The 19,696-nt window shown below is 42.1% G+C and overlaps 1 protein-coding gene across 1 annotated transcript; it reads right to left on the reverse strand.

Annotated features, from left to right (window-relative positions):
- Positions 1–454: 454 nt before the first annotated feature.
- LOC311110985 (inorganic pyrophosphatase-like) lies at positions 455–19,687 on the reverse strand. Its single transcript, XM_084153644.1, has 11 exons — positions 19,535–19,687; positions 13,000–13,064; positions 10,892–10,945; positions 9,734–9,853; positions 8,648–8,734; positions 7,908–8,034; positions 7,551–7,678; positions 3,569–3,654; positions 3,229–3,304; positions 1,150–1,189; positions 455–808 (listed from the first exon to the last, which is right to left on the reverse strand). The coding sequence occupies exons 1-11, from the start codon at positions 19,680–19,682 to the stop codon at positions 780–782; spliced, it is 960 nt and encodes a 319-aa protein (XP_084009770.1). The 5' UTR covers positions 19,683–19,687; the 3' UTR covers positions 455–779.
- Positions 19,688–19,696: the final 9 nt, after the last annotated feature.

The following is a 19,696-nucleotide window of genomic DNA, read 5'->3' on the forward strand; positions in this document are numbered from 1 at the left end:
GGAAATGCGTAAGAACTGCTTTTGGGAAGGGGGCGGGTCACGTGTCAAAATATGATCCCATACATTTCTGTAATTAGATTTTCTGAGACAAAGAACTCAGAATCTCAAATCAAAACAATTGATATTTTTCAAATAGAAAAATACACATGCCACCTTGAATGAGAATTTATAGTCGCACGCACAACCATGCAGGGAATTACATAATTCGGAAGCCGCTGTGGAATAGAAAATGACCGCTAGCTGGCAGTAGAACACAAACTCCAAACGTGTGTTTTTCAATATCAGTACACTAGCAAAGTGTAACCAAATCAACCCTCATCTACATAATATGTCAGCTGGGTAACAAGAGTAGAACTTTCTACAAAAGATTGTCAACACAGACCCAAATAAAATATTGAAAGTTGTTAGAAAAAAAATAGGTTGTACATTATCCAACAAAATAATCGTAGACATGTTTTCAACAGAAAAAGCTTTATTAAAGGCGATTGAGATGATCCTGGCATACAGTACATAAGTAGCTATAGGTAGCACCCTACCAGTGCCAGCTGTTGGACAGCACATCTCCAATGAGACCTTTGTTAAATAAATGGGAAAATACATTTCCTAAGACATGATTTCATTACTCTTTTTGTCCTTCCATCTACTCTCATCTTCCGAGTGTGGAGAAGATAGTCTATTGTTTCTCAGTCACACCCACAACCATCGTTAAGTCTATTATCTTCAAATATGCTAGCTAAACAGATTAGACACTTCTGGTCCATTGAGTCTTCATCTCAAAGTTACTTCTCATAGTAGAACCATTTATCCACTGGAAATAGAAAGAAAAAACAAATCACATGATAAGACGTGTCAATTCCATTTCAATTCAGGAAGTAAACTGAAATTCCAATTATCCCCACTGAGGAGAAATGTAATTGGATTCAACTTAACTTACTTCCTGAATAGCAATGGAATTGTCTGTCCTAAAAGAAAATGTGTGTACAACCATGCAATCCTTCCTTATCATTCCAGGTTGGTCATAAAAGTGGGATTTTTACAATACGTCAAATAACCATCTGATAGTCAATGCAGGATCCAATCCATAAATATACAATCACATCAAGGATAATCATTAACAGTGATTAACATTGTGAAATGTAAGAGACTTACCTGAGCAGGGGATAGGATCTTCAGTTCCACAAGGGCTTGTCTAAAAAAAGACCCCCAAAAAATACAAGCAATAATAAATACATAATTGGATGATCTGATTGAGCAAAGTATAAAGATGCATGCCAGACATGTTTGACAACACCAGAGGTATGTACAATTGAAGTCGGAAGTTTACATACACCTTAGCCAAATACATTTAAACTCAGTTTTTCACAATTCCTGACATTTAATCCTAGTAAAAAGTATCTTTCTTAGGTCAGTTAGGATTGAGGTCAGGGCTTTGTGATGGCCACTCCAATACCTTGACTTTGTTGTCCTTAAGCCATTTTGCTACAACTTTGGAAGTATGCTTGGGGTCATTGTCCATTTGGAAGACCCATTTGCGACCAAGCTTTAACTTCCTGACTGATGTCTTGAGATGTTGCTTCAATATATCCACATAATTTTCCTTCCTCATGATGCCATCTATTTTGTGAAGTACACCAGTCCCTCCTGCAGCAAAGCACCCCCACAGTGTGACTGAGAAACAATAGACTATCTTCTCCACACTCGGAAGATGAGAGTAGATGGAAGGACAAAAAGAGTAATGAAATCATGTCTTAAGAAATGTATCAGTGTTAATACTAAATTGTAATTATTTTGCACTATGGCCTATTTATTGCCTTACCTCCATAACTTACTACATTTGACTGTACGTTTTGTTTATTCCATGTAACTCTATATTGTTTGTAAATCACACTGCTTTGCTTTATCTTGGCCAGGTGGCAGTTGTAAATGAGGACTTGTTCTCAACTGGCTTACCTGGTTAAATAAAGGTTAAATAAAAATAATAAAAAATGATGCTGCCACCCCCGTACATCACGGTTGGGATGGTGTTCTTCGGCTTGCAACCCTCTCATTTTCCTCCAAACATAACGATGGTCATTATGGCCAAACAGTTCTATTTTTGTTTCATCAGACCAGAGGACATTTCTCCAAAAAGTATGATCTTTGTCCCCATGTGCAGTTGCAAACCATAGTCTGGCTTTTTTATGGCGGTTTTGGAGCAGTGGCTTCTTCCTTGCTGAGCGGCCTTTCAGGTTATGTCGATATAGGACTCGTTAGACTGTGGATATAGATACTTTTGTACCTGTTTCCTCCAGCATCTTCACAAGGTCCTTTGCTGTTGTTCTGGGATTGATTTGCACTTTTCGCATCAAAGTATGTTCATCTCTAGGAGACAGAACGCATCTCCTTCCTGAGCGGTATGACGGCTGCGTGGTCCCATGGTGTTTGTTCTTGCGTACTATTGTTTGTACAGATGAACGTGGTACCTTCAGGCGTTTGGAAATTGCTCCCAAGGATGTACCAGACTTGTGGAGGTCTACAATTTTTTTCCTGAGGTCTTGGCTGATTTCTTTTGATTTTCCTATGATGTCAAGCAAAGAGGCGCTGAGTTTGAAGGTAGGCCTTGAAATACATCCACATGTACACCTCCAATTCACTCAAATGATGTCAATTAGCCTATCAGAAGCTTCTAAAGCCATTACATAATTTTCTGGAATTTTCCAGGCTGTTTAAAGGCACAGTCAACTTAGTGTATGTAAACTTCTGACCCACTGGAATTGTGATACAGTGAATTATAAGTGAAATAAACTGTCTGTAAACAATTGTTGGAAAAATTACTTGTGTCATGCACAAAGTAGATGTCCTAACCGACTTGCCAAAACTATAGTTTGTTAACAAGAAATGTGTGGAGTGATTGAAAAACAAGTTTTAATGACTCCAACCTAAGTGTATGTAAACTTCCGACATTAACTGTATGTGTAGAATGTTACAATCCCTGCAATGCACTTTTAATTGCTAATTTTTTATTTGAAGTACTGACCCCGTCAACAGAAGTGAGTTTCACCCTTGAAATGCACTTTGAATTGCTCGATTTTACTTGAATAGTTACTGACCGCAGTACTGACCGCCGCAGTTAAGAGCAGAGCATATAACGGAGACAGTTCTGAGCTGACCCTGAAGTTCTAAAGGAGACAGTTCTGAGCTGACCCTGAAGTTCTAGAACCTAGTCATGAAGAAACAGGAAGTACTGACCCCGCCTACGACAGCCTTGGCCTCGTCTGTAGAGCAGCAGAAGGGGCTATCTCCCGCCGACACACACGTATTTTTACTGCAGGATGGGAGGAAAACGGTCACATCAGATTCAAACAAGTTCTTGCTTGTTGCTGTATTCAAACAAGTTTGTCAGAAGTCAAATCTAATTTCACAAATTAAGTGGCAGGGTCTACATGTTAGAATTACAGATTGGGCCTTTAAGAATCTTTAAGAATGACTTCACAGTAATGATATTAAAATGATGGGACTGTAACAAACGCCAGTTTTAGAGGTATTGTACTGTACTGTAAGAGGATTGTACATAGTGTTCTCTCCTCACCAGTTGAGTCCTCCAGCATTGGTATTTTCAGAGATAAGTGCCTTCCAGAAGCGATGGGTGCTCTTGATTGTCTCAATGGCAAAGTCCTGACAGGGAAACATACAGACCGAGCAGAGGCTGTTGTCAGGGTAAGGAAACATACAGACCGAGCAGAGGCTGTTGTCAGGGTAAGGAAACATACAGACCGAGCAGAGGCTGTTGTCAGGGTAAGGAAACATACAGTTTGAGGGGGGTTTCCTGGACACAGATTAAGCCTAGTCCCCAACTAAAATGCAAACTCAATGGAGAATCCCAATTGTGAGTGCTTTATAGACCAGGACTAGGCTTAATCTGTGTCCAGGAAACCAACCCTTTGTATTTCTGTATTTTTGCTGAGCCGATCGCTTTAAACCAGGTTCTTACTAGTTACTATTGAACTTCACTGGACACTACACAGGGACATACTATGTGCCAACAGGATAAAACCACCCTGTGGGTCTTGCAACAGAAATGTCAGCACTCTATTTGGCGAATGCAATCTAGCCTGGGTACCACACCGTTTCGGCATTCAACAACGTTCCATTGCTACAAGGCTACGAAGGCAAAACAACATGATGGCTAATGCAGAAACAGACTGGCATACAGGCTAAACTGCTATCCATGTATCTACAGTGCCTTCGGAAAGTGTTCAGACCCCTTGCATTTTTCCACATTTTGTTAAGTTACAGCCTTATTCTATAATTGATTAAATTGTTTCCCCCCCCCCATCATCAATCTACACACAATACCCCATAACGACAAAGCAAAAACTGTTTTTTTTAAATTTTTTGCCAATTTATTTTAAAAGAAAACCAGATATCACTCATTTACATAAGTATTCAGACCCTTTACTCAGTACTTTGTTGAAGCACCTTTGGCAGCGATTACAGCCTTGAGTCTTCTTGGGTATGACACTACAAGCTTGGCATACCTGTATTTGGGGAGTTTCTCCCATTCTTCTCTGCAGATCCTCTCAAGCTCTGTCAGGTTGGGTGGGGAGCATTGCTGCACAGCTATTTTCAGGTCTCCCCTGAGAAGTTCGATTGGGTTCAAATCCGGGCTCTGGCTGGGCCACTCAAGGACATTCAGAGACTTGTACCGAAGCCATTCCTGCGTTGTCTTGGCTGTGGGCTTAGGGTCGTTATCCTGTTGGAAGGTGAACCTTTGTCCCAGTCTGAGGTCCTGAGCGCTCTGGAACAGGTTTTCATCAAGGATCTCTCTGTACTTTGCTCCGTTCATCTTTGCCTCGATCCTCACTAGTCTCCCGTCCCTGTCACTGAAAAAAACATTCCCACAGTATGATGCTCGCACCACCATGCTTCACCGTAGGGATGGTGTCAGGTTTCCTCCAGATGTGACGCTTGGCATTCAGGCCAAAGAGTTCAATCTTGGTTTCATCAGACCAGATAATCTTGTTTCTCATGATCTGAGAGTCTTTAGGTGCCTTTTGGCAAACTCTAAGCGGGCTGTCATGTGCCTTTTACTGAGGAGTGGCTTCCGTCTGGTGACTCTACCATAAAGGCCTGATTGGTGGAGTGCTGCAGAGATGGTTGTCCTTCTGAAAGGTTTTCCCATCTCCACAGAGGAGCTCTGTCAGAGTGACCATCGGGTTCTTGGTCACCTCCCTGACCAAGGCCCTTCTCTCCCGATTGCTCAGTTTGGGTGGGCGTCCAGCTCTAGGAAGAGTCTTGGTGGTTCCAAACTTCTTCCATTTAAGAATGATGGAGGGCACTGTGTTCTTGGGGACCTTCAATGCTGCAGACGTTTTTTGGTACCCTTCCCCAGATCTGTTTCTCCACACAATCCTGTCTCGGAGCTCTACGGACAATTCCTTCGACCTCATGGCTTGGTTTTTGCTCTGACATGCACTGTCAACTGTGGGACCTTATACAGACAGGTGTGTGCCTTTCCAAATCATGTCCAATCAATTGAAATTACCACAGGTGGACTCCAATCAAGTTGTAGAAACATCAAGGATGATCAATGGAAACAGGATGCACCTGAGCTCAATTCCGAGTCTCAGAGCAAAAGGTCTGAATACTTATAACGTTTTTTTTTTATATATATACATTTGAAGAAAAATCTAAAAGCCTGTTTTCGCTTTGTCATTATGTGGTATTGTGTGTAGATTGCTGAGGTCTGAATACTTTCTGAAGGCACTGTAGATTGAAAAAGTTGCTTTAGATGATGAGGGTGAATGTGGTACAAAGTAGATACAGTGAGGGAAAAAAAGTATTTGATCCCCTGCTGATTTTGTACGTTTACCCATTGACAAAGACATGATCAGTCTATAATTTTAATGGTAGGTTTATTTGAACAGTGAGAGACAGAATAACAACAACAAAATCCAGAAAAACGCATGTCAAAAATGTTATAAATTGATTTGCATTTTAATGAGGGAAATAAGTATTTGACCCCTCTGCAAAACATGACTTAGTACTTGGTGGCAAAACCCTTGTTGGCAATCACAGAGGTCAGATGTTTCTTGTAGTTGGCCACCAGGTTTGCACACATCTCAGGAGGGATTTCGTCCCACTCCTCTTTGCAGATCTTCTCCAAGTCATTAAGGTTGAGGCTGACGTTTGGCAACTTGAACCTTCAGCTCCCTCCACAGATTTTCTATGGGATTAAGGTCTGGAGACTGGCTAGGCCACTCCAGCACCTTAATGTGCTTCTTGAGCCACTCCTTTGTTGCCTTGGCCGTGTGTTTTGGGTCATTGTCATGCTGGAATACCCATCCACGATCCATTTTCAATGCCCTGGCTGAGGGAAGGAGGTTCTCACCCAAGATTTGACGGTACATGGCCCCGTCCATCGTCCCTTTGATGCGGTGAAGTTGTCCTGTCCCCTTAGCAGAAAAACACCCCCAAAGCATAATGTTTCCGCCTCCATGTTTGACGGTGGGGATGGTGTTCTTGGGGTCATAGGCAGCATTCCTCCTCCTCCAAACACGGCGAGTTGAGTTGATGCCAAAGAGCTCGATTTTGGTCTCATCTGACCACAACACTTTCACCCAGTTCTCCTCTGAATCATTCAGATGTTCATTGGCAAACTTCAGACGGCCCTGTATAAGTGCTTTCTTGAGCAGGGGGACCTTGCGGGCGCTGCAGGATTTCAGTGTGTTACCAATTGTTTTCTTGGTGACTATGGTCCCAGCTGCCTTGAGATCAATGACAAGATCCTCCCGTGTAGTTCTGGGCTGATTCCTCACCGTTCTCATGATCATTGCAACTCCACGAGGTGAGATCTTGCATGGAGCCCCAGGCCAAGGGAGATTGACAGTTCTTTTGTGTTTCTTCCATTTGCGAATAATCGCACCAACTGTTGTCACCTTCTCACCAAGCTGCTTGGCGATGGTCTTGTAGCCCATTCCAGCCTTATGTAGGTCCTTAATCTTGTCCCTGACATCCTTGGAGAGCTCTTTGGTCTTAGCCATGGTGGAGAGTTTGGAATCTGATTGATTGATTGCTTCTGTGGACAGGTGTCTTTTATACAGGTAACAAACTGAGATTAGGAGCACTCCCTTTAAGAGTGTGCTCCTAATCTCAGCTCGTTACCTGTATAAAAGACACCTGGGAGCCAGAAGTCTTTCTGATTGAGAGGGGCTCAAATACTAATTTCCCTCATTAAAATGCAAATCAATTTATAACATTTTTGACATGTGTTTTTCTGGATTTTTTGTTGTTATTCTGTCTCTCACTGTTCAAATAAACCTACTATTAAAATTATAGACTGATAATTTCTTTGTCAGTGGGCAAACGTACAAAATCAGCAGGGGATCAAATACTTTTTTCCCTCACTGTAGAATTAAATAATATATTGATGATAAGGGTGGATGAAGATACTGGAACACGAGGCTGTGGCAATACCTTGCCTAATGCTACAGAAACAGGAGATGGGCCACTCTGGCTCGGACAAGGCTCACACAACACAAACTTCTGTGTATGGGGTACAAGATGGATACCTTGTCTTTGAACTGTCCGTTGAAGGCGAACTGGTTCTCTGGTTTCCCGTCTGGTACCTTGTACCTCCTGAACCAGTCCACTGTGGCCTCCAAGTAACCTGGCTTCAGTCTCTGGATGTCACCGATGTCTGAGGTACACAGGATAAGGAGGGGGGATGACTGTGGCAATAGGAATAGACACACACACCCACACACTTGGGAAAACAATTGTTCAATCATTGCATTCTTCACTTGAGCAATCATATTCCAGTACTACTACATGCAGTGACTGGGCCAATGGGCAGTATTAAGGATTGGCCTGTTATTCTGTATTAGGGATTCTCAGTTTAGCCCACATCTAGCTCCTCCGGTGCTTACTGTTCAGGTCCTTAGCTTCAGGGTCCTCCACGTTGATGGCCATGACTTTCCAGTCCGTCTCCCCTTCGTCGATCATGGCCAAAACCCCCAGTACCTTCACCTTGATCACTTCACCACGCGAACACACCTGGAGAGGAGACAGGGATGTGATCAGTACAACACAGAAAACTTGGTCCTCTGTAGCTCAGCTGGTAGAGCACGGCGCTTGTAACGCCAAGGTAGTGGGTTCGATCCCCGGGACCACCCATACACACAAAAAAAAATGTATGCACGCATGACTGTAAGTCGCTTTGGATAAAAGCGTCTGCTAAATGGCATATTATTTATTATTATTATTATATTATTATTATTATATTATTATTATTATTATTATTTATTATTATTATTATTATTATTATTATTTATTTATTATTATTATTAACTTATTGGTATGGGGATAGGTCAATTTCAATGATATTATGTCAAAAAACAGATCACATGTCTGAGGAAAGTTAATTTCATCACACAACCACACATGAAGCTCACACCACAAATTCACTACAGACAGCTGATGTAGTAACAAAATCTGCCTAATTGTTACCAACATACTTTTCAAAATTGGACACTTTGCTTAGGTGAAAGAAAGCTGCTCTGAATGACACCATAAGCATGTAAGAATGTCAGACAGTGGATGGAAGAAACAAGATCTTAAAACAGCTCTAAATGTTTAATGGTTACAGGATTAAGAACAAGTGCTGTACCTTGGTACCGATTTCACAGACGTCAATGGGGTCATTGTCACCACAGCAGCCAGTGTCTCCATCTTTGTGCCCGGGGTCCTCCCAAGTCTATCAAGAAAGAGAAATATCACTGTCAAAAAAAGATTGAGATACTTAGTTCATATCACCACAGAGAACTAGGCAATCAATGCCAACTCAATTCTAGGTGATCAATGAGTTGAGTTGGACATGGATAGCGTAGTCTGCATTGTCAGACCACATGTAGCTTAGTACCAGGTTAGTGACTGTCTGGTAACAGGTTAGTGACTGTCTGGTGGCAGGTTAGTGACTGTCTGGTGGCAGGTTAGTGACTGTCTGGTGGAAGGTTAGTGACTGTCTGGTGGCAGGTTAGTGACTGTCTGGTGGCAGGTTAGTGACTGTCTGGTGGCAGGTTAGTGACTGTCTGGTGGCAGGTTAGTGACTGTCTGGTGGCAGGTTAGTGACTGTCTGGTGGCAGGTTAGTGACTGTCTGGTGGCAGGTTAGTGACTGTCTGGTGGCAGGTTAGTGACTGTCTGGTGGCAGGTTAGTGACTGTCTGGTGGCAGGTTAGTGACTGTCTGGTAACAGGTTAGTGACTGTCTGGTGGAAGGTTAGTGACTGTCTGGTGGCAGGTTAGTGACTGTCTGGTGGCAGGTTAGTGACTGTCTGGTGGCAGGTTAGTGAATGTCTGGTGGCAGGTTAGTGACTGTCTGGTGGCAGGTTAGTGACTGTCTGGTGGCAGGTTAGTGACTGTCTGGTGGCAGGTTAGTGACTGTCTGGTGGCAGGTTAGTGACTGTCTGGTGGCAGGTTAGTGAATGTCTGGTGGCAGGTTAGTGACTGTCTGGTGGCAGGTTAGTGACTGTCTGGTGGCAGGTTAGTGACTGTCTGGTGGCAGGTTAGTGACTGTCTGGTGGCAGGTTAGTGACTGTCTGGTGGCAGGTTAGTGACTGTCTGGTGGCAGGTTAGTGAATGTCTGGTGGCAGGTTAGTGAATGTCTGGTGGCAGGTTAGTGAATGTCTGGTGGCAGGTTAGTGAATGTCTGGTGGCAGGTTAGTGAATGTCTGGTGGCAGGTTAGTGACTGTCTGACCTGAGGTATTGCGCCATAGTTCCAGATGTAGCCTTTGTGGGGGAAAACATTGGCGACGTAACGCAGGTTCCCCTTCTTCACATCCTGCTTGATCGGGTTCAGGGGGTCTTTGGTCGCAATCTGGAAGTAGAAAAGCCAAACATTATTGAATGTGCTTTCAACGTCTTGAAAAACGATCTGGTCCTAATTGCCACACGTACTCTTAAATCTCCACCTGGCACAGCCAGAAGAGGACTGGCCACCCCTCTGAGCCTGGTTCCTCTCTAGGTTTCTTCCTAGGTTCCTGCCTTCTAGGGAGTTTTTGTAGCCACTGTGCTACTGCATCTGAATTGCTTGCTCTTTGGGGTTTTAGGCTGGGTATCTGTAAATAACTTTCTGACAGCTGATGTAAAAAGGTCTTTATAAAATACATTTGATGCCTTATTTTGCTTACCTCTCTTGACTAGCCAGGGGCCAGTTTCCCAGACACAGATTAAGCCTAGTCCACGATTTTTCAAATGCATGCTCAATAGAGAACCTCTATTGAAATAGCTTTTTAGTTACCGGACAAGGCCTAATCTGTGTCCGGGAAACTGGCCCTAGGTCGTTATCGTAAAAGCCAGACTAATCTGGCTAAATAAAGGTTGAGTTGTTCTGATATGTGACAAATGGATACAGGTAAGTAGGTTTGCATTGTTATATTAGGCTTATGGACTAAGACCTGGTATATTACTGTAAAGGTAAAGTTAGCAGGAAGAGGATCTTCACTAGGCTAGAGCACAATGTACACAGCAGGGTTGGGCTCAATTCGAATTGAAGGGAGTCAAATCAGGAAGCAAACTAAAATTCTAATTCAATCGAAAAAAGGGCATTTATTTTCAATGACTTCTCAATAAACTGAAAAGTAGAAGCTATTTATTTATTTCAAAAGTTTTTAAAAAATGTCTGCATTTTAAATTCAAATCACTTCCTGAATTGACTGCCTTCAATTCGAATTGAGCCCAACCCTGGTATCCACCACAATATTGTTTCTGCACCCTGCACATCAGGGACCACAATGGAAATACGCCACTGACTTTGTGCTATCCCGGTCACGTTTTTAACATAAATGTACTGTGTATTTTTTACAAACTGGCTCATAAAATCAATCGATCAATCAATCAATCAAGGTGAACCTACCTCCATCTTTGAGTTTGTCCACCTTGGTACTTCAACAACCACGTGGAAAATGTTCTGAAAGAGAAGAGAGCAATGAATCATACTGCTTTTTTTGTGTGCCTGTGTCACATACACTACATCTCATTCCAAAATCATGGACATGAATATGGAGTTGGTCCCCCCTATGCTGCTAAAACAGCCTCCACTCTTCTGGGAAGGCTTTCCACTAGATGTTGGAACATTGCTGCGGGGACTTGCTTCCATTCAGCCACAAGAGCATTAGTGAGGTCGGGCACCAATGTTGGGCGATTAGGCCTGGCTCACAGTCGGCGTTCCAATTCATCCCATAGGTGTTTGATTGGGTTGAGGTCAGGGCTCTGCGTAGGCCAGTCAAGTTCTTCCACACTGATCTCGACAAACCATTTCTGTATGGATCTCGCTTTGTGCACGGGGGCATTGTCATGCTGAAACAGGAAAGGGCCTTCCCCAAATTGTTGCCACAAAGTTGGAAGCACAGAATCGTCTATAATTTCACTGTATGCTGTAGCGTTAAGATTTGGCGTTAAGCGTTAAGACTGGTTACAATGCAAATAGTCCGGGTAGCCATTTGATTAGCTGTTCAGGAGTCTAATGGCTTGGGGGTAGAAGCTGTTAAGAAGCCTTTTGAACCTAGACTTGCCGCTCCAGTACCGCTTGCCGTGCGGTAGCAGAGAGAACAGTCTATGACTAGGGTGGCTGGAGTCTTTGACCATTTTTAGGGCCTTCCTCTGACACCGCCTGGTATAGAGGTCCTGGATGGCAGGAAGCTTGGCCCCAGTGATGTACTGGGCCGTACGCACTACCCTCTGTAGTGCCTTGCGGTCGGAGGCCGAGCAGTTGCCATACCAGGTAGTGATGCAACCAGTCAGGATGCTCTCGATGGTGCAGCTGTAGACATTTTTGAGGATCTGAGGACCCATGCCAAATCTTTTCAGTCTCCTGAGGGGGAATAGGCTTTGTCGTGCCCTCTTCACGACTGTCTTAGTGTGTTTGGACCATGATAGTTTGTTGGTGATGTGGACACCAAGGAACTTGAAGCTCTCAACCTGCTCCACTACAGCCCTGTTGATGAGAATGGGGGCGTGCTCGGTTCTCTTCTTTTTCCTGTAGTCCACAATCATCTCCTTTGTCATGTCCAATGGCAGTGAGGTTTACACCACTCCAGCCGACGCTTGACATTGCGCATGGTGATCTTAGGCTTGTGTGCGGCTGCTCGGCCATGGAAACCCATTTCATGAAGCTCCAAACGAACAGTTCTTGTGCTGACTTTGCTTCCAGAGGCAGTTTGGAACTCAGTAGTGAGTGTTGCAACCTAGGACAGACGATTTTTACGCGCTTCAATACTCGGCGGTCCCGTTCTGTGAGCTTGTGTGGCCTACCACTTCGTGCCTGAGCCGTTGTTGCGCCACTTCACAATAACAGCACTTAGAGTTGACCAGGGCAGCTCTAGCAGGGCAGAAATTTGACGAACTGACTTGTTGGAAAGGTGACATCCTATGACAGTGCCACATTGAAAGTCATTGAGCTCTTCGGTAAGGCCATTCTATAGCAAATGTTTGTCTACGGAGATTGCATGGCTGTGTGCTTGATTTTATACACCTGTCAGCAACGGGTGTGGCTGAAATAGCCAAATCCACTAATTTGAAGGGGTGTCCACATACCTTTCTATATATAGTGTATCATAATATCAATATACCCAGGTATAATTTATTTATGACTATGGATGAGTTGGAGGAAACTAAAGGCCATCCAACTGGGATATATTATTCCAGAGAGATAAGATACCAGGAAATCCAGAATTACTGCCCAATGATTGAAGAGTTTAGTGTTGGAGGGGTAAAGACCATTGCTTTGACAAACGGACTATGACCTTGCTAGTGCTACTCCTACTCTCCCACACAATACATTTTTTTGGCTAACAATAATACATTAAAGCTATTCCGACCACAAGGTTTCACCATGGAGTCAAAAGTTAGACTAAGTGGGTGTCTTTCTATAAAGAAACAGTTGAATAGATATCCCATCTACATTCAGTGTGTGTGTTATTGTGTAATTGGGTGTTGTAGCAGGATAAAGGTGATATACTTTACCTGGCTCTCATCAGCGTACATAGGTATGTCATGGAATGGGGAGACATACTTTCCATCAGCATTTTCTACAGAGAACAGACAATAACATACGAGTAAATTAATCCATATGAATTCAATCACTTTGAGAGCATCCCTTTTGATTTAAACAAACTTTCCATACGTTTGCCCATAGAAGAAGTGGTCTGAAAGTGACTTTTTGGATCTGAATGCCAAAACATTCAGGAGATAGAGGTGCTCAAAGTTGACCCATTTTGCATACCACACCATGAGTACATTCATGTCTTTATCACTCGAAAAGATAAACGGTTGAGATTGATATAATTGAAAAGCTTACAAACAGGGTTGTCAAACTATTTCCTAATTACTTGAAAAAAAATATTGGGAAAAAAAATACAGAAATCACTCCGCCGTTTCCTGGTTGCAAAAATTCATATAGTTTGCCTAATTTCAGTTTATGTGAAAAAACAAGCAATGTAGAGAATCATTGTACCATCTAAACAGCTGTGAAATATATTTTCAATAATCAAAAATATTGTATTTTTAGCTGTTTGAAGCGAGTGTACAAAACCGAAAGTAAAAGATGCAAAAATGAAACTTAATAACGGGAAGCATAGAAATACTGCACATAGAACAGAACTAGCGTAAGTGTACCGATTAAGCCCACCAAAATCTTAGTTTAGACATTTAATGTAAACAACCCTAATATTCATTACATGTAGATTAAATGAAATATAAATCTCTCGTGAAGTTTTATGACTTTACTTACGAAAATGTTTTATGTGAGAGAAAAATATTTGATCAAATATGTGAAAAGTCCAGGCTGGGCTTAATGGGTAGCGAATGTACCCTTTAAACCCATGGGGGGGTTCCAAATAAGCCTACCTCTTAAATAATCAATTTTTATTCATTTCCAACTGTTAAAAACATACTGACATTTCTTATGTAAGCTTAAATTATAATAATCTCCCCTAAAGTTATTAAAATCAATTGATCATTACCATTTATCATGAAAGTAGCATTCATTAATTGTTTTGCACCGACTCTCTTGCACTGGCTCTATGTACACGCACTAGACTCTACCCCAGCAGTTCCTAAACTAGGGGTCGCGACCTGATAGGAAAATGGGGTCGTGGGAGAATTTCCAATAATAATAATAAATATATATATATATATATATATATATATATATATATATATATATATATATATATATATATATATATATATATATATATATATATATATACACACACATACATACTAAACAAAAATATAAACGCAACATGCAACAATTTCAAAGACTTTACTGAGTTACAATTCATATAAGGAAATCAGTCAACTGAAATAAATTCATTAGGCCCAAATCTATGGATTTCACATGAATGGAATACAAATATGCATCTGTTGGTCACAGATTCCTTAAAAAAAAAAAAAAAGTAGGGGCATGGCTCAGAAAACCAGTCAGTATCTGGTGTGACCACCATTTGCCTCATGCAGCGTGACATATATCCTTCGCATAGAGTTGATCAGGCTGTTGATTGTGGTCTGTGAAATTTTGTCTCACTCTTCAATGGCTGTGTGAAGTTGCTGGATATTGGCGGTAACTGGAACACATTGTCGTACACGTCGATCCAGAGCATCCCAAACATGCTCAATGGGTGACATGGCTGGTGAGTATGCAGGCCATTATCATGCTGAAACATGAGGTGATGGTGGCGGTTGAATGGCACGACAATGGGCCTCAGGATCTCGTCATGGTATATCTGTGCATTCAAATTCCCATTGATAAAATGCAATTGTGTTCGTTGTCCGTAGCTTATGCCTGCCCACACCATAACCCCACCGCCACCATGGGGCATTCTGTTCACAACATTGACATCAGCAAACCGCTCGTCCATACGATGCCATACACGCTGTCTGCCATCTACCTGGTACAGTTGAAACTGGGATTCATCTGTGAAAAGCACACTTCTCCAGCATGTCAATGGCCACTGAAGGTGAGCATTTGCCCACTGAATTAGGTTTCAACGCCGAACTGCAGTCAGGTCAAGACCCTGGTGAGGACCACGAGCACGCAGATGTGCTTCCCTGAGATGGTTTCTGACAGTTTTTGCAGATATTCTTCAGTTGTGCAAACCCAAGGTTTCATCAGCTGTCCTGGTGGCTGGTCTCAGACGATACCGCAGTTGAATAATCCGGATGTGGAGGTCCTGGGCTGGCATGGTTACACGTGGTCTGCGGTTGTGAGGCCGGTTGGACGAACTGCCAAATTCTCTAAAACGACGTTGGAGGCGGCTTATGGTAGAGAAATTAACATTCAATTCTCTGGCAACAGCTCTGGTGGACATTCCTGCAGTCAGCATGACAATTGCACGCTCCCTCAAAACTTCAGACATCTGTGGCATTGTGTTGTGTGACAAAACTGCACATTTCAGAGTGGCCTTTTATTGTCCCCCGCACAAGGTGCACCTGTGTAATGAGCATGCTGTTTAATCAGCTTCTTGATATGCCACACCTGTCAGGTGGATGGATTATCTTGGTAAGGAAAGAAATGCTCACTAACAGGGATGTAAATACATTTGTGCACAACATTTGAGAGACATTTCTAGGATATTTTATTTCAGCTCATGAAGATGTAACTTTTTGGGCGACCCGACCAAATTCACATAGAAATGTAAGTTATAGATCTGTCATTCTCATTGAAAGCAATTCTAAGAAGTGTTAGATATGTTCTATGTGCTCTATTTCTATACGTCAGTTCTTACTTTTACTTTCGGTTTTGTACACCAGCTTCAAACAGCTGAAAATACAATATTTTTGATAATGGAAAATATATTTCACAGCAGTTCAGATGGTACAATGATTCTCTACACTATACTTGCTTGTTTTGTCACAAACTGAAACCATTAGAATTTTAGCAACTAGGAAATGGCATCACGATTTCTGAATAGTGCATCTTTAAATTAAATTGAAATTTTAACTTCTAATTACTACCACAAAGATGGCCGCCGGTCCACCCACCGTCGAATGTCAACTTAAATGGTCATGTCTCTTCTATTATCAATAGTTCTATAATTTCAACAGGTTTCCTATGGGGGATTGACAGTATAATTTAAAACAGATATTCCCATTCAAGCCAACATTCTCTGATGTGTGGACCTCCAACCATCTTTGTGGAAATGTAATATTTTCCAATTTTAGTACATTTAAAATCGGCCAAAACATGACCCCCACCCTGTATTCAAGAACATGTTCTGTCTCAACCGATGGCGGGCACAACATAAAAACCTCAGATAATATAAAAGCAAAGGTATAAGCTACAACATATGCAAATATGAAACAAATCTGAGTTTACACGTTTTTAAATGATTGACGTAATAAAAACTTTTTTTCAAGAAATTATAAAAACTTTTTGACAACCCTGCTTGTAAGCTTTTAAATTATATCAATCTCAACTGTTTATTTTTTTCCAGTGATGAAGACATGAATGTCACATGGTATGGTGGGGTATGTAAAATAGGTCAATTTTGAGCACCTTGATCTCTTGAATGATTTAGCATTCAGGTCCAAAAAGTCACTCTCTGAGAACTTCTACAATGGGCAAATATGTATGGAAGGTTTCATTCAAATCAAAAAGGGGTGCTGTCAACAAGTGATGGAATTCAAATTGATTTACCCATATGGTCATGAGAATTGGTGAACATGAGTGACCTTTAACTTCAGTGTGTGTGTTAGCTTGGGTATCCCAAAATTGATCACAAACATTTTGAAGCTAAGCCATTTGCTCGTTCTCTGCTGCGCAGTACGGTCATATCTGACTAAGATCATAACATGTTGTCAGAAGCGCTTCAACCCTAAAACAGGAGAGATTATTTCACAGAAAATAATGTTCCTTGAGTTGTCGGAGTATAGATTGACTAAAAGTAACTAACAGCTCACTGCTCTCTCATTGAGCAGAGCAGCCCAAGCGGAGCAGTTGCTATGGATACTCACTGAGTCAGAGCTGCCTTGACCAGAGTGCATGCAGGGCCGGGCTTTACATTTGCCAGAAGCAATCGGGCCTGGGTAGGGCTCTGGCTTAAAATGTGTGTCCGTGAAGGCCTCTAGTGTGTGTGTGTGTGTGTGTGTGTGTGTGTAAATGTAATCAACCTCTCTTGCACATTAATAACACTTATTCATGATGGAACCCCCAGAGTTATGGACATCAGTGCTCAATCACAAAGGCTGCACTGTATGCAACAAATATGAAAAACTGCTGAATCACATTCAATATGAACAATGAAACATTCAGGCTAACTGGTTAGATGAGAAACACCTTTGACAGGTCTTGAAGCCTAATCTTAGAAACTGGGCGTAACCCACACATAGTTTATAAGCTGCATTATCTAAGTTGCTGGTGTGGTAGCCCTTTCAATAGATGGTAATGTTAAACATATACAGTCTATTCACGAAGCTGTCTGCCGCCCAAGGGCAATGGCCCGACTCTCCAAGCTGCCCAAATGCTCTGTCTAAAAGTCGATAAGCCTCGCTTGCGATATGGTTTTTGGAAACCTTTGGAACATAACTTTCATATTGACAAAAAATATGTATTTTTTAAACTAATGGTTAAATAACTACACACCTTTATAGGGTTAGGGTTTCCAAACAGACATATTTCCATGTTACAGTGCTTGTTTACAGAAGAGAGGCGACTACCTGTTCTAATTAGCGTCTCTGAACACCTGTGAGTACAGTAATGGAAGAAGAATGCCAGAATAGTGTTGTAACTGAACAATACTGTTTACTACAACTGTGTTAAAAACATTTAAAACAGGGTACAGTAAGTGTATATTTTGCGTTTGTGAAATTATTTTGATGTGAAAGTAGAGGGCTTTATGTTTCCAAAACCGTATCACAAGCATTATTAACGTTTCTAAATGTTAAAACAGAGGGTTGGAGTTGTAGTTAGCATGGAGCCAGCTTAGCCCAAGATGTACTCTTAAGGAGTCTATACCATTTTTAATAACATAAAGTAAAGGACTTTATGTTATTTTCTGATGTAGATTGGCTCTGGCAGTCCAAAAATCCATCTAAACGTGAATCGATTCTCAATTGCGATAGAAAACATAAAGCCCTTTCCCTTCATATCACATCAAAATAATTTCACAAATGCTAAAACTACACTTATTGTACACTGTTTTAACCGGCTATCACAGTTGCAGCAGACAGTATTTTCCAGTGACAACACGTTTCTGGCGGCCTTATTACTTTAGGCTACAGCTACACACAGCTGTTCGGAGACGTAGATAGCTAATTAGCACAGGTGGTCCCTCTGTCTCCCATCAACACGCGCTGTAACAGATATGGCCATGTGGGAACACTAACTCTATAACAAGGTGTGTATCGGCCTCCCGAGTGGCGCAGCGGTCTAAGGGACTGCATCGCAGTGTAGCGGCGTCACTACAGCCTGGGGTTCGATCTGTGTCATTACCGGCCGTGACCGGGAGTCCCATAGGGCGGCGCACAATTGGCCCAGTGTCGTCCGGGTTAGGGGAGGGTTTGGTCGGGGTTATTTACTTGGCTCATTGTGCTCTAGCGACTCCTTGTGGCAGGCCGGAAACCTGCAGGCTGACTTCAGTCATCAGTTGAACAGTGTTTCCTCTGACACATTGGTGCAGCTGGCTTCCGGGTTAAGCGAGCGGGTCATGTTTCGGAGGACGCATGACTCGACCTTCGCCTCTCCCAAGCCCGTTGGGGAGTTGGAGCGATGAGACAAGATCGTAATCACAAAATTGTGGGTAAAAATTACACCATTTTTTACAATTCTAATAAATAATAATAATAATAATAATAATAATAATAATAATAATAATAATAATAAATAAATAACATACTGCAAGCGATGCGTGTTAATGTTCAGACCAAGTGTCAGGGCTCTTAACAAAACTCCCCGTACAGAAGATGCCTTCGTCCAATGACTTATGTGTAATGTATGGAACAGAGAGTCACGATCAAGGGCTCTGAGCCAGCTGTGGTCGATACATTCAGCTGAGAACCCAAGACGGGGAAGATGAAAGCCTCTGAGCCTCTGGCCTTGGGCCCCCTTGGGTTCTCGAGAGCTACTGGTGTGGTATCCCAACAATACTAGCTTATATCAGAAATACCACAATTACAGAATTAACCTAATATACACTAAACATAGGAATTAATTGGATCCTGATGCCAAGTCAAATTCACGTCCAGCAAATTCAATAGAAGCATTTGTCAACCAACCGGCAAAACTGGTCCATTCAATTACTAGTTTGTCTGCTCAAATCAATCAATGTGGAGCAAAGTCCAAGCGATGTTACACGCCTATAATTATAAATCCACGATGCTAGGTGACAATATGTGTGAAATCTAGCTACACTTGAACGTGACATTAGATAGGAGTATGAAGGCAAGGAATAAAAGTGACACGTGGGAGGTTGGGGCCGGCCCCAGTAGCAAACCGGCAAATCCACGGACACGATTATAGCAAGCTAATAGCCTAAACTAAAAAGTGAACCATACTTACTGAAAAACAAACGATAGCTCATTGTATTGGGGTTCCCCCTCTCTTCGACTGTGAAGCTCATGTTTAATCTGTGTTGGTTTCTTGCTGCGGTGATGGCTAGTGCACTTTGAGTGTTCAAAAGAAGTCCACCCAGAACTACACTGCACATGCGCATTTCTAGGC

The sequence above is a fragment of the Coregonus lavaretus genome, assembly GCF_964263955.1.
Source record: "Coregonus lavaretus genome assembly, chromosome: 36".
In the NCBI taxonomy this organism is placed as follows: Eukaryota; Metazoa; Chordata; class Actinopteri; order Salmoniformes; family Salmonidae; genus Coregonus; species Coregonus lavaretus.